General features: G+C 49.3%; 1 protein-coding gene across 2 annotated transcripts in view; it reads right to left on the bottom strand.

Moving 5' to 3' along the window:
• Nucleotides 1-927: 927 nt before the first annotated feature.
• The window catches only part of Mboat2 (membrane bound O-acyltransferase domain containing 2), a 55,584-nt gene continuing 44,077 nt past the window's right edge, over nucleotides 928-12,434 (bottom strand). For both annotated transcript variants that reach the window (XM_004644603.2, XM_023704805.1), the window contains exons 6-13: nucleotides 11,270-11,324; nucleotides 8,741-8,924; nucleotides 7,486-7,678; nucleotides 5,484-5,587; nucleotides 4,224-4,288; nucleotides 3,405-3,537; nucleotides 2,731-2,882; nucleotides 928-1,726 (exon numbers count right to left, since the gene is read on the bottom strand). In XM_004644603.2, the coding sequence (XP_004644660.1) occupies nucleotides 1,501-1,726; nucleotides 2,731-2,882; nucleotides 3,405-3,537; nucleotides 4,224-4,288; nucleotides 5,484-5,587; nucleotides 7,486-7,678; nucleotides 8,741-8,924; nucleotides 11,270-11,324 (1,112 nt within the window). In that variant the 3' untranslated portion in view covers nucleotides 928-1,500. The remainder of the gene's footprint in view (nucleotides 1,727-2,730; nucleotides 2,883-3,404; nucleotides 3,538-4,223; nucleotides 4,289-5,483; nucleotides 5,588-7,485; nucleotides 7,679-8,740; nucleotides 8,925-11,269; nucleotides 11,325-12,434) is intronic.

Genomic DNA, 12,434 nt, shown 5'->3' with positions numbered 1-12,434 from the left:
TTTTTTTTTTTAAAGAAAATAAGCTTAAAATATCATATTACCAACCTTTAATTATGCTACCCACTGCCACAGGCCCAGGACCACAGGGCCCAAAGATCACTGCGGTGAAGCCCAGCCAGTGCCCACGCCGGCCCAGTAGCCCAGATGGTGGCTCACTGGCTCAGAAGCTAACAGTGCCCTATGGCTCTCCCAAATGAAGCTCACATGTGTCATTCAGTTTTCATTTTCTTACAGCCCCCTACTGTCCCTGCACAGGAATCAAAGTAATAAGAATAAGAAAGGGTGAGCCGCAGAGTAACTCTCATTATAGGAGTCACTTTAAAACCTTCCAGCCAGCCGCCACTGTTGCCTCATCTCTTTGCATTCTATCTTACTTTTTTGTGTGTTTTTTGAGACACTGTCTCCCTTGCACTGGTCTTGAACTCATGGTGGCCCTCCTGCCTCAGCCTTCGAGTGCTGGGATTACAGGTGTACACAATACCTGTCTGAATTTTATATAACTTATGCTTGATAAATTTCATTGAGAAGTCCAAAGTATACCCAGTTATTAAACTCTTAGCCCTCACGTAGCTCTCTGATGCAGAAAGGGAACATGTTCTGTCTCTTGCTGCGGGTTGGCCAGCCTTATCTTTTTTCTTTTTTTTTTTTTTTAAAGAAAATAAGCTTAAAATATCATATTACCAACCTTTAATTATGCTTAAAATTCTTCCTGGAAGGGCTCTCTGACTGCCACAAGATAATTACGCTCTCCAGTGAAACCAGGTACCTATAATTTGGTAACCCAAACTGCAGACAGTTTCACTATGAATTTTACTTTATTTTTGTCTTTGTTTTTTGAGACAGGGTCTCTCTCCCTAGATAGTCCAGGCTGGCCTTGAACTCACTACGTAGCCCAGCCTGATCAAACCCCTTGATCATCCTGCCTCAGCCTCCGGTGTGTTAGGATGACAGGCATGCACCACCACACCTGGCTCACTATGAATTTCCACCATGAGATACTTTAAGAAAACCCTTCAAATACTGAGATGTTTATTGCGTTTTTAAAAAAGTCTCCTTAATCTTAAATATTCAGTTTCAAAATCTTCCCAAATCCCTTTACTGCACATGACATGGAATACTGAAGCAGGCCTCTCACACCGTTCCACCTGAAGAGACCACCGGGGAGCAATATTTTCAGAAATAGAGGGTTTAAGGCAAGACATTCATTTGGAAAAGTGAATCTGTTGCAATCACCGAATGGCACGATTCCGTCTCTGCTGCTTCACACTCGGGATGTGCAGCGTGCACTGGGCGACGGGGCTCACGCCTGGCCTCGGGGATGCAGGCGGGGAGGGTCGCTGGTGCCACTGAGGATGAGACACTCCGAGTACGGTGCGGCCGGGGACGGCTGCAGAGCTGCTTGCCTCGGCGCCGGCCGTGCCCTCCATGCCGTCCCTTCCCTGCCCATCTGTGGACGACCCGAGCCCAGCACAGCGGAGACCGAGCTACGCCCCCGAAGCGTCACGGCTGGGGGGAGCAGTGTCTGAGGCCCACCTCCTGGCTCTGACTGCTAATACTGTTCGTCGTGGGGAAGCTGTTCTGCCCTACAGAACTGTCTCTTTTGTCAGATTTTGGGGAAGGTGAGGGTTCGAGGTTTTCAGATGTGGTCTCTCCTCTCCGGGATTTTTTCACTGGCAACAATAATAAAACTAAGATTCCACAAATGTGAAGGCAGAAATACCAGGAGCTAAAAGAAAAAAGGAAAAGCATTTCTTAATTTCTTTTGTGGAGATAGCCTTGCTGGAACTTGTATCTTTCTGCCTCAGCCTCCCAAGTGCTAGGATTCCAGGTGCGCACCACCATACCTCGGCTATTTATCAAAGTCTGCTAGTAATCCACAATGCACATGCGTCCACACATCACAGGTCCCCTTGGGGAGTATTTGTTTGCTATTCTTCTATCTTTCCTTTTAGAAAGCAGAACTCCAGAGTGTAGCTGGGGAGTATCTGTTTATTTTTAATTTGGGGTTCTTTTGAGGCAAGGTATTGGTATGCAGTTCAGGCTGGCCTAGAACTCAACTGTGCAGCCTAGGCTGGCCTTGAACTCACAGTGATCCTCCGGTCTCCGCCTCATGAGTGCTGGGGTTACCGCATGCTCCCCAGGCCTGGCAGCTGGGGTATTTATAAACCACAGTTTACACCAGCTGCTGGTAAGCGGGAGACTACAGAGTTACAGTCCTCTGCGAGGGTTTAAGGCCACAGCTTCAGAGGACATACACAAAAAGGTGCTTATTAACAAAACTCTTTGTAAAGAACTCTTTTGTCTGTCCCACTGGCTCTGCACAATTATTGGGCTTCTAACTCATGCTTCCTGAGAGCCAGAGCCTAGCAGCAGTGTCTATTTGAACCACGGCTAAGATGTGGCCCAGGTAAGCTGAGTCGGTCCATGAGGACAATCTGGACTGCTTGGTTTAAGATGAAAAAGTACAATACATATGAGGCTATGGTACTATTTTTCCTTGAAATTTTGGACTTACTTTGAAAAATACTATTCACACATCAGCCACACATCTGTCATCCCAGCACTCAGAGGCTGAAGCAGGAGGACAGATACCTGCTGAAAACCACCCTGGGTTACATAATGAGTTCAAGGCCAGCCTGGACTACATAGCCAAACCCTGTCTCAAGAAAAAAAAAAAAAAAGAAAACCCTACTATTCTTCCCACTGATGAATTTGAAGAGAAATACTTACCTGTAGAAGGTAAAGGACGGCTTTACAGACAGGAGCACGAAGGGCACAACGGTGTAGCTTATTGCAATCTGCGTCACCATCCACGTGAGGATGTCGTAACAGAATTTCAGCTGCGGGGGATCCGTGAAGTAATGCCTGAAGTTACTTCTCATCTGAAATCCAGAACAGAGAAGACTCGCTGTCTCTAAATGAACCTCGTGAAGTGGCCAGAGTGACCTCAGCAATTCAAGCGTGTGGAAGGACAAGTGTCATGCACAGCTGATGGGGACTACAGAACAGAAAAGGCTTGCACATGCACAGGGGATGGGGATGTGTGTGTGTGTGTGTGTGTGTGTGTGTGTGTGTGTCTGTCTGTCTGTCTGTCTGTCTGTCTGCTTACGGTGAATACAATAAGATGTAAGCTGGTGATTTCGGGATAGTGGTTTAAGAGTTTATTGCAACTTTGCTGTAGTTTTATGTTTTTATGTTTATTTGTTTTTTGAGACAGGGTCTCACTACACCGCCCATGAAGGTCTCAACCTTGCAGCCACCCTCCTGCCTTGGCTGCGTGAGTGCTGAAACCGTGCTATGCTAAGGCAGGCGACAGCTTGCAAGTACGTCTGCATGTTAGGAACATGAACAGTGAGCCGCTTCGGGGCTGCGGGGCTGAGGCCACGCACGGCTCCCATACTCACAGCCCGGGCAGCGAGAGTCATGAGCACCCCCGTGAGGAACGTCAGGTAGTAACCAGGGTACACGCCATGCCAGATGGCCGACAGGAAGAAGGTCTGCACCGTCGGGCTGAAGGAGGCTCGCTCGTAACACACCCTGAGGGGGACAGACAGAACCCGTGAGCAGTGGGCTCATCCACCCCAGGTCACTCTGTCCCTTGGTTGGAGGGGGCGCGGCGGCCAAGCAGCAAATGCCACTTAGTGTAGGGGGCAGTCCTGGCTGCCATCTGGGAGCAGTTAAGGGTCACGTTCAGGAATAGAAATTCAATTCCCATTTCTTCCTAAAGCAATCACCAAAATGATTGTTCCTAGTGTTTGAGGGTCTATACAATTTACAGAAATAGATTTTAATGACTATTAATGCTAGGATTTTAATCTACATTATTTTAATACTCTCTTTAAAAACACTAGAAACTCTTTATTTTCTGTTTAGTTTTTTGAGACAGGGAGTTGCTACCAAGTCCAGGCTAGACCTTGAACTTGCATCAGTCTTCCTGCCTCAGCTTCCTGGGTGCTGGGATTCCAGGCCTGTGCCACCACACCCGGTTACAGCCAAATTTCTAGTGGAGGAGAGGAAACTGGTGGGAGACACTGGCAGAGGCCTGAAGGAGGCCGAGGGGACAGCGTCAGAGACACTCAGGACTCAACCCATATAGTTCTGTTGTGACAGGCCTGGCAGGGAGGCACTGGTTCATCTCCTAGGGACACTGGGCCCTCCCATCTGATGCTGCCCACAGCGTCGCTGAGCGTGCGACAGCAGCGGCCTCCAGCTGAGCAACGCACCTTTTGAGCCACAGTGCTGTCTGGATGTTCCAGTTATCCAGGAACATCTTGAAACTGGTTGACATCTGAAAAACAAAGGATTCTTTCTCTGTGGCCAACAGAATAAGGGACTTTACATAGAAGTCCTAACACTTTACAGTGCCAGAAATTCAAACCCATCTAATCAAGCAACCTGAAGTATAAATAAATGAAAGAGAAGTTAAAGACAAAAACAGGGAGAGGTCTGCAAATGGGGAGGAGACCAAGAGCTAGAGGGGGTGGGGACAGGGGACATAGAAAGAACGAAGTTGTGTTCTGTTCATGTGCCACCTGAATTCAACCCTTATGCATGTACAGCAAACATGGACTAACGCAAATTTAAACAAAAACAAAAAACCTAAAAACTGCTTCACAATGATAGTTTTAATAATGTTTCCTTTCTCTTTTGAGACAGGATCTCAGTGTGTGGCCCAGGGTGGCCTCAAACTATGAGTGATCCTCCTGCCTCAGCCTCCTGAGTGCTGGGGTCACAGGTGTGCACTCAGATGAGCCTTAAGCCAGGCTCACAGTTTGCTTCTTATTGGGACAGCAGAAGGTAAATAACCCTCCCCACTTTCTTTGGTGTGGTGACATTCACAAAGCTGTCAGAAGACAGCGACAGGAAAGTCATGCTAGAACCACCACGGCCCGAGTGATTGTCCCTCCCACTGGGGACCAGTATGTCCCCAAACATCATCTGTGAGCTCTGCCACTTTGCACCTGGAGTCATGCTCCCTGCTGCCCTCACCCCTCAGGTCCCTGGTTACTTGGAATCTCGGTGCCACCTGGCTCTGCCCTCACTAGGAAAAGCAGGTTTCTACCTGGGGCCCGGCGTTGGCTCCCACCTGGGCTAGAGACTGGCCGAGCAGCCTGTCATCCCAGGGACCCTCTGGTCTTACAGCCTGTCATTTTTACCATACCTAGAAGAACACTGAAAACTATGACCCCATCTGCTCCCCCTACGCACAGCTCCAAATCCTATCGCTCAAGGCTGCTTTCCCGAGCCCATACCCTAAGCCCGGATGGGGCTTTTAAACACTGCAGGTCACAGATCATGACCCACTTTCCTGCCCACAAAGCCCACATTCCACAGGGCGAGGATTGTATCTGTAGCACTTGCTGGACCCAGGGCCACAAGGTCACCATCAGCAGTAACTACCGTCATTAGTGACAACTCTGATCTCACCCTAAAGGCAGCACATCAAGATGAGGACAGTCAGGACTCCCTAGTGACTCACTGACCTCTATCTGCCGAATCCTCAGGTTGGAAATTAGGTCCCAGCGAGCCACTCCGTTCCCATCGTATCCTCTGAAACCAAAGCCTGCAGCGTTATTAATAGCATCCGCTGTGGCAAAAAGAAAGGAAAAAGAAGAAAGACTAAGAACTTCTGTACCATCTGCTGTCTGCCCCCAGAAGGCACATGCTATCCCATACGCTGCCCTTTGATCCTCTCTGATTTGGCTTAGACCTAGGCATCCCCCAAGGCCTCATGCACAGAACAGGGCTTCTGGTAGGTGACTGGATGACCGAGCTTCACCTTGATTTGCCGCAGAGGCAAGGTTTGGCCAGAAGAGCTGAGCCTGGAGGCGTGGCCTAGAAGGGTTTCTCTCCTTCCCGGTTCCTCCCTTCCTTTCCACTTCCTGTTCATCATGCCCTGAGCAGCTCTCTTCCACCAGGCCCCTCTCCCTCATGGTCCTGCCATGGAGCTAGCCAGCTATGGACTGAAATGGGAGCCCAAATAAATGTTTTTGAAGGCATCAATGATGAGCAAAGGGACTAAGCCTGACATGTGACCTTTATTTTAAATGAAAACATAAGGGGGAGGCACATGTTTTGCTCTTTCTTCAATCCCCAGAACCCATTCTACGCAAGGCTCCAGAGTTTGTTTCTTGACCCTCTGTAGCACCTGGCGTAACTGGGCATCTTCGATTTGCACACTGGATGGATGAGGCTGCAAAAGAAGTCTCTGCCTCAAATTGGTCCTTCCCTAAGCAACTGGAAAAGCACTACTGGACCAGTCAAATAGCTCAGCAGATTAAAGCAACTGCAAGCAGGCATAGGGATGGGGGTTCGATCCCCAAGCCTGCTGTGCTGGCTCTGCCCCCAGGGCATGCTGAGATGGCAATTGAGACTGGGCATAGTGGCACGTGCCTGTAATCCCGGCTCTTGGGAGGCTGTAAACAGGTAGATCACTATGAGTCTGATCTAGTAGTTGAGACCCTGAGCACCCTGTAGACCCTTCCCTAAAATACAAAAAAAAAAAAAAAGCACTATTGTTTGTGCCAGAACAAAAGAATGAAGAAGCCCAAATCCATCCAATACACATCTTTAGCTTGTGTTACTCTTCATAGTGTGTTTTACTCATTAAATGAGACTTTAAAATAATTACACCCCAGAAACAAGGAATAAACAGGTGAGACGTGTCCCTCTGTGGGGTGAGTGAGCAAGCAGTCACGGGCCCAGGACTCTGAGTCTCAGGCCCACTGATCCACACAGCAACATTCTTGTTTTACAGAATTCTAAGGTGAATCGATTACTAATGGCCGCAACCCTCTCTGTGGTTTCCACGGGCACTGACTCCCCCAAACCTTCATTCTTCCCACCTTTGCTGGCCTCCTGCAGGCCCCTAACCTCCTGCTGAGACACCAAAAGGGCCAATCAGGGAATACCACTCCAGGGACATCAAACCAGAAGTCAACCTTCACTGCTCCTTCACGGCCCCAACGTGCCCCGTGGCCGAGCTCAGCAGGGCTCCTTGGTACAGACAGGCAAATTCAAATTCGGCCACTATAGTCTGGCTGGGAAGCCCCAGGATGGCAACCTTCAACTCATGGCAATCTTCCTGCCTCAGCCTCCCAAGTGGTAGGATACAAAGCTTGCACGACCGTGTCTGACTCAATTCATGCATTCTTACCATATGATAATAAAATTAGTCTTTATCTAGTTAAGATTATTCTTACAGAGGGCTGTGGAGAATTCTTCTAAATTCTCCACAGAGATGGTCTCCAGAGGGCGCTCGTGAACCAGAGTTGCTGGTGCTGGCTTGCAGCACCGGCTTCTGGGGAGGCTGAAACAGGAGAAACCTTGGAGCCCAGGAATTCAAGGCTAGCCTGGTCAATAGGAGTACCCATCACAAAAAAATGAACAGCAACAATTCAAACAAGGGCACTTTCATGGTTGTTTCAAAGATGAGATGCTCTTGAACATGGAGCACAGAAGTCCACCTTCCAGTCTGTCACTCACCTAAGGTCCAGGCAAAGTAGTATTTGGGCCGGGCAGCCAGCAGAGAGATGTACAGGTAGGCTACCCTGGTCGGCCAAGAGGCTGTGGCCCGGAACTGCTCGTCAATGTTGTAGTCCACAGGCAGCGCGCTGCAGACCGTCAGGTGCACCAGCAGGGACAGCACACACACCAGCAGCTTCTGCGTCACTGCCGCCTGCGAGGGAGGACGCGGTCACCACTAGCCTTGAGCTTCGCCTGGGACATTCAGGTTTTCACTATATGGAGAGCCATGTCTGCAGTGTGCACCCCGCATGCTGTCATCCTTCTCTGGTCCCCGATCCCTGCCTTTCCTCTGCCCCCTGCATCTCTCAGTCCCCTTCACTCTGAGAAAGATCCATCTCCCTCCTACTATCTGTCTTTTATTTTGCTCGTAATTTATATCATGGGCTTCTTATATAACAGAAACCAGATGATATTTAAGCCTGTGTGTCTGATTTATAACACTGTGACCTCAAGGGGCGCCCATTTTCCTAAAAGTGACTCAACTTTATCCTTTATGGCAGAGTAGTACCCCATGGTGTGTAAATATCACACTTTCTTTGTATCTTAACTTATGGGCTGTTTCCGGAACGTAGCTGTTCCGAGCTACGCTGCTAAGCACATGGGGACCCAAGACCACTGCAGGAGTCTTGCACTCTTTAAGGAAGATAACAGAAAAGGAGCCCCTTTCAGTGGTTTTCCACAACTGCCTGGTCAAAAAAAGTAAGTAAAACTCGAGCGACAGTGCCCTCCCTCAGCACTCCTGTGCTCCACAGCACAGGTAAGAGAAAAGCCGGGGCAACTCACTTGCAACCCCATACTACACAGCATTACTTTCTTGAAGGCATTCATGGTTTCTGAATAACTCCTTTTCTTTACAATACTCGGGACTGAAATCAGAGCATTTGACCTGAGCTACACCCCCAGCCCTTTTCTTCCTTTCTTTTTTTATTTTGAAACAGGCTCTCAGTCATTAAATTGCTCGGGTTGGGATCCTCCTGCCTCAGCCTCCCTGAATAATGGGCGTCCGGGCATGCGCCACCGTGCCCAGCTGTTGCTCTTTAACCACAATTGCACTTTTAGCACCAGGAGAGCCAACTGAACAGCAGCTATCTCGTACCTCAGGAGCACCTCCAGTAAGACAGAAGCCGGGGAAATGCAATGTGTGAACAGGGAAATCTGTTGCCAGAGAGCAGAGGCTGCTGCAAGCGCACAGGCTGGGCACGCACACACGCACCTTTGGAGAAGGGTCCATTCGCTCCCACCGCACCGCTTCCTTCCCTTCGTGACCTGGCTGTGCCCCGTGGTATGTGCGGCCCTCGATGAACGAGATGTAGTCCTTGTAGGAGCACAGCGGGCCTGCCAGGATGCCCATGAAGTTGCAGGTGTAGCTCACGTACTCCAGGAGGCTGGGCATGCGCCTGCAACAAAAAGACCGCAACTCAGCACCTGGGGCCAGTGGGCGTGGCAGCGCACACCTGAGATCCAGCACTCAGGAGGCTGAGGCAGGAGGCCCACAGTCAAATCCAGCCTGAGCAACTCAGCAAGACCCTGTCTCAAAAAGAAAATGGAAAAAATGATGATGATGATGATGATGATGATGATGATGATGTAAGACATAAAAAAGCAAAGAAAAAAAATGAGGGATGGAAGCGCTTCCCTGGCAAGCGCAAGGGCCTGAGTTCAATCCCTGGTTCCACCAAAAAAAAAAAAAAAAAAAAAAAAAAGGAGGAGAGGGGCTGGGGCCATAGCTCAGTGTGAAAGCACTGGGTTAACCCCCACTTTTTCTTGTAGTTCTGCAACAGGGTTTCATTACATTGCCTAGGCTGGCCTCAAACTTGCTATGGCCTTGAACAAGATCTTCCTGCCTCAGCTTCCCGGGCGCTGGGATCACAGGCACGTAGCACCACACCTGGCTGAAAAGCTTTCGACTCCTCTGTCTTGAGGTCTGTCCAGATGGCACACAGTATTGCAAGTTTGCCAAGCACGCAGGAAACAGGTAAAAACAGCCAATCAAAGAGCACGGGGGACGGGGAGATGGCTCAGTAGGATAAGTGCTTGACTGGCAAACATAAGGATCTGAGTTCAATCCCCGGTTCCGCAAAAAAAAAAAAAAAAAAGCACGCTGATGGTACATCGTACACCGTACAGACAGCAGGGGAGCTGCCTTAATCGGGTCGCTGGCCCTGTCCGCTATCCACTGTCCCTCCTAGGGCCAGCAAGCAGGGCACAACCCCATCCTCCCCTCTGGCCATGCTCCACTCTCCTTGAAAATGCACTGTGGGAGGACAAGCTGAGAACACTACATATTATTGGCTGTTAATCTTATTTCAAAATAACCAAAAGAACAGCCCTGGGCACCTGGGTCCCTACCACTATCTCCACAAATGCTGGCCAAAAGTTTTCCAAAATTATTTTCCTACATGTAAGTATCTTGGACCTCAAATATGTCCCTTTTAGGCTCAAAGCGGATGAGAGAGACGACGTTGCTGGCAGGCTTCCTCCTCCTTTGCACCGCTTGGCACCCAGGGACAATCTGGATGGACAATGGGGCCCTTGTCCCCTAGAAGCCAAGCTCCACTCTAAACACCAATTATTTCCAGACCCGAAACAAGGTCAGGTTATATACCACACGGCCTGATCTTACTGACATATGATGTATCAAAGTTTGCAAAGACAAGACATTACTCTTTTAATTTGGCTTTTTGAGATGGTGTCTCACTATGCAATTCAGGCTGGCCTGGAACACACTAGGTAGCTCTGGCTGGTCTTGAACTGGCAGTGATCCTCTTGCCTCAGCCTCCTGAGTGCTGAGATTACAGGTGTGTACCACCACATCCGCCTCAAAACTAGAATCAAGACAGGGAAAAATCTAAGAAGATTCCCAAGACCTGCTAGCTCAGATCCAGAGTGGACCCTGGGTCCGGATCTAGTTATCTGTCCTGGGGATCACCTCCTTTTAGCACTCCTGTGTCTATCAATTTTGTATTTTGAAACAAGATACTCAAAAAAGATGTCTCTCTAAGTGTAGCAAGTATCTGATCTCTAATTATATTAGATGGAGACTGAAATTAAGCCAGCCCTAGGCACTCTCTTCAGAATACCTATAAGAACGAGGGAGGGCTGGCGAGATGGCTCAGTGGTCTAAAGCACCTACTTAGAACAAGCTTAGCAAAGCACAGGGACCGCGGTTCAATCCCCCAGCACCACATGCCAGCCAGCCCCGCCCCCTGGTGGGCTGAGCTGGCCACACACACACACACACACAAATAAATAAAATAAAATAAAAAAAGAACGAGGGAAGCCTGTCTGGATGGATGCTAAGAAGCAGGGTCTGACTGGTCCTCTGATATGTGAAAACAGGGCATCCATGTGCTATGTTAACGTTTCTGCACTGGCCCAACAGCAACCACAAGTGGCATCTCTTCCTAGGGCTGTTAATCACTTCTACCCAGCAAAAGTGACACTGGTGGCCCACAGGGGGGCGCCCTATGTCCAAGGACCCAGGCAAGATGGGGAGTGGGGGGTGACCAGGGATGTCTGGCTGAGAGGGGGTGGGGTTGCCATGAGTTCAAGGCCCACCTGGGCTACATACAGCGAGACCCTGTCACAGAAAACTAAGACAGATCGGGTGGCACAGAGGTACGCAGAGGAACAAGACCCAAGACTCACAAGCTAAGCACCCTGGGAGGACTTAGCTCTGTGGACAATGTGTGTCTGGAACAGAGGGCAGGGGCAATGGCAGGGCCCAGGACAGCGTCCCTACCTCACAGCGAGCCCTCGCTGGGACGGGGTCAGGTCTTCATCCTTTCGGAACAACCCTGCGAATCAAGATGAGGTGCTTGGATCAACTGTAGCTGGTCATGAGGACACCGATTCTCCCTGTTCACAGCACCAGAACCACAGTAGGGCTTCATGCTGGGCTATGTCCCCACATCTTCGGGTGGTTCTTGTTTCATTTTTTTATACCATCCCCACGTCTTCTTTGTCTTTTTATTTTTCTCTCGGTATTTGCTAAGTTCCCCAGACTGGGCTCCACTTTGCAATCCTCCTGTCTTGGCCCTCTCGGAACACTCGGTTTACAGGCGAGCACCCACATGCCTGGCTGTTGTAGTTTTCTCAAATTCACAAATTTATTTTCCTTCGCAGTAAATGCTATGACTTTTCAAAAATGACCAAACATTAGGACTGCGGGTGACAAGTGCAGCACACAGCGAGGGCTAGTGCTCTTTCTTTCTCTACAACTCTGGGCGTGGTCTCCACCCAACTATGTCTCCCCCTCCCCAGCAAGAGGAAGGGGCCAGCCCTGGCCAGCCCTCTCCACCATGTGCTTTTCAAAACACACCTGAAATCCAACTAAGAGGCCCATGGGCAACTAAATTAAGAAACAAGGAGCATACTCAAAAAATACTTGCAGCGGGGCCGGGGAGATGGCTCAGTGGAATAAGCGCTTCCCTGGCAAGCGCAAGGGCCTGAGTTCAATCCCTGGTTCCGGAAAAAAAAAAAAAAATACTTGCAAGCAAATAAAATATTAGTATCACTACCACCCCAAGATCGAAACTAATGCAATTTCAAGAACACTGAGAAATGGGTATGGTGGTACACGCCTGTAATTTCAGCTCTTGAAAGGCTGAGGCAGGAAGATGGTTGAGTTTGAGGCCAGCCTGGGCTCCACAGTGAGTTCAACACATTGAGACAAAAATAGAAAACACTAATAATCATAAAAGAAATATAAGGGGCTGGGGAGATGGCTCAGTGGAATAAGCGCTTCCCTGGCAAGTGCAAGGGTCTGAGTTCAATCCCTGGTTCTGCAAAATAATAATAAATAAAAAATAGGGGGCGTGGCCCTAGCTCAGGCCTTTAAGTGGCTGCTTCCACAAAGCTGTCAGCCTCAGGTTGCTGGAGTTCGAACCTCACACCTCTCCCGCTGG

Source organism: Octodon degus, unplaced genomic scaffold (genome assembly GCF_000260255.1).
Source record: "Octodon degus isolate 3935 unplaced genomic scaffold, OctDeg1.0 scaffold00204, whole genome shotgun sequence".
NCBI classification, from domain to species: Eukaryota; Metazoa; Chordata; class Mammalia; order Rodentia; family Octodontidae; genus Octodon; species Octodon degus.
The sequence above is the reverse complement of the archived record's forward strand: the minus strand, read 5'-3'. Positions and strand labels throughout refer to the sequence as shown.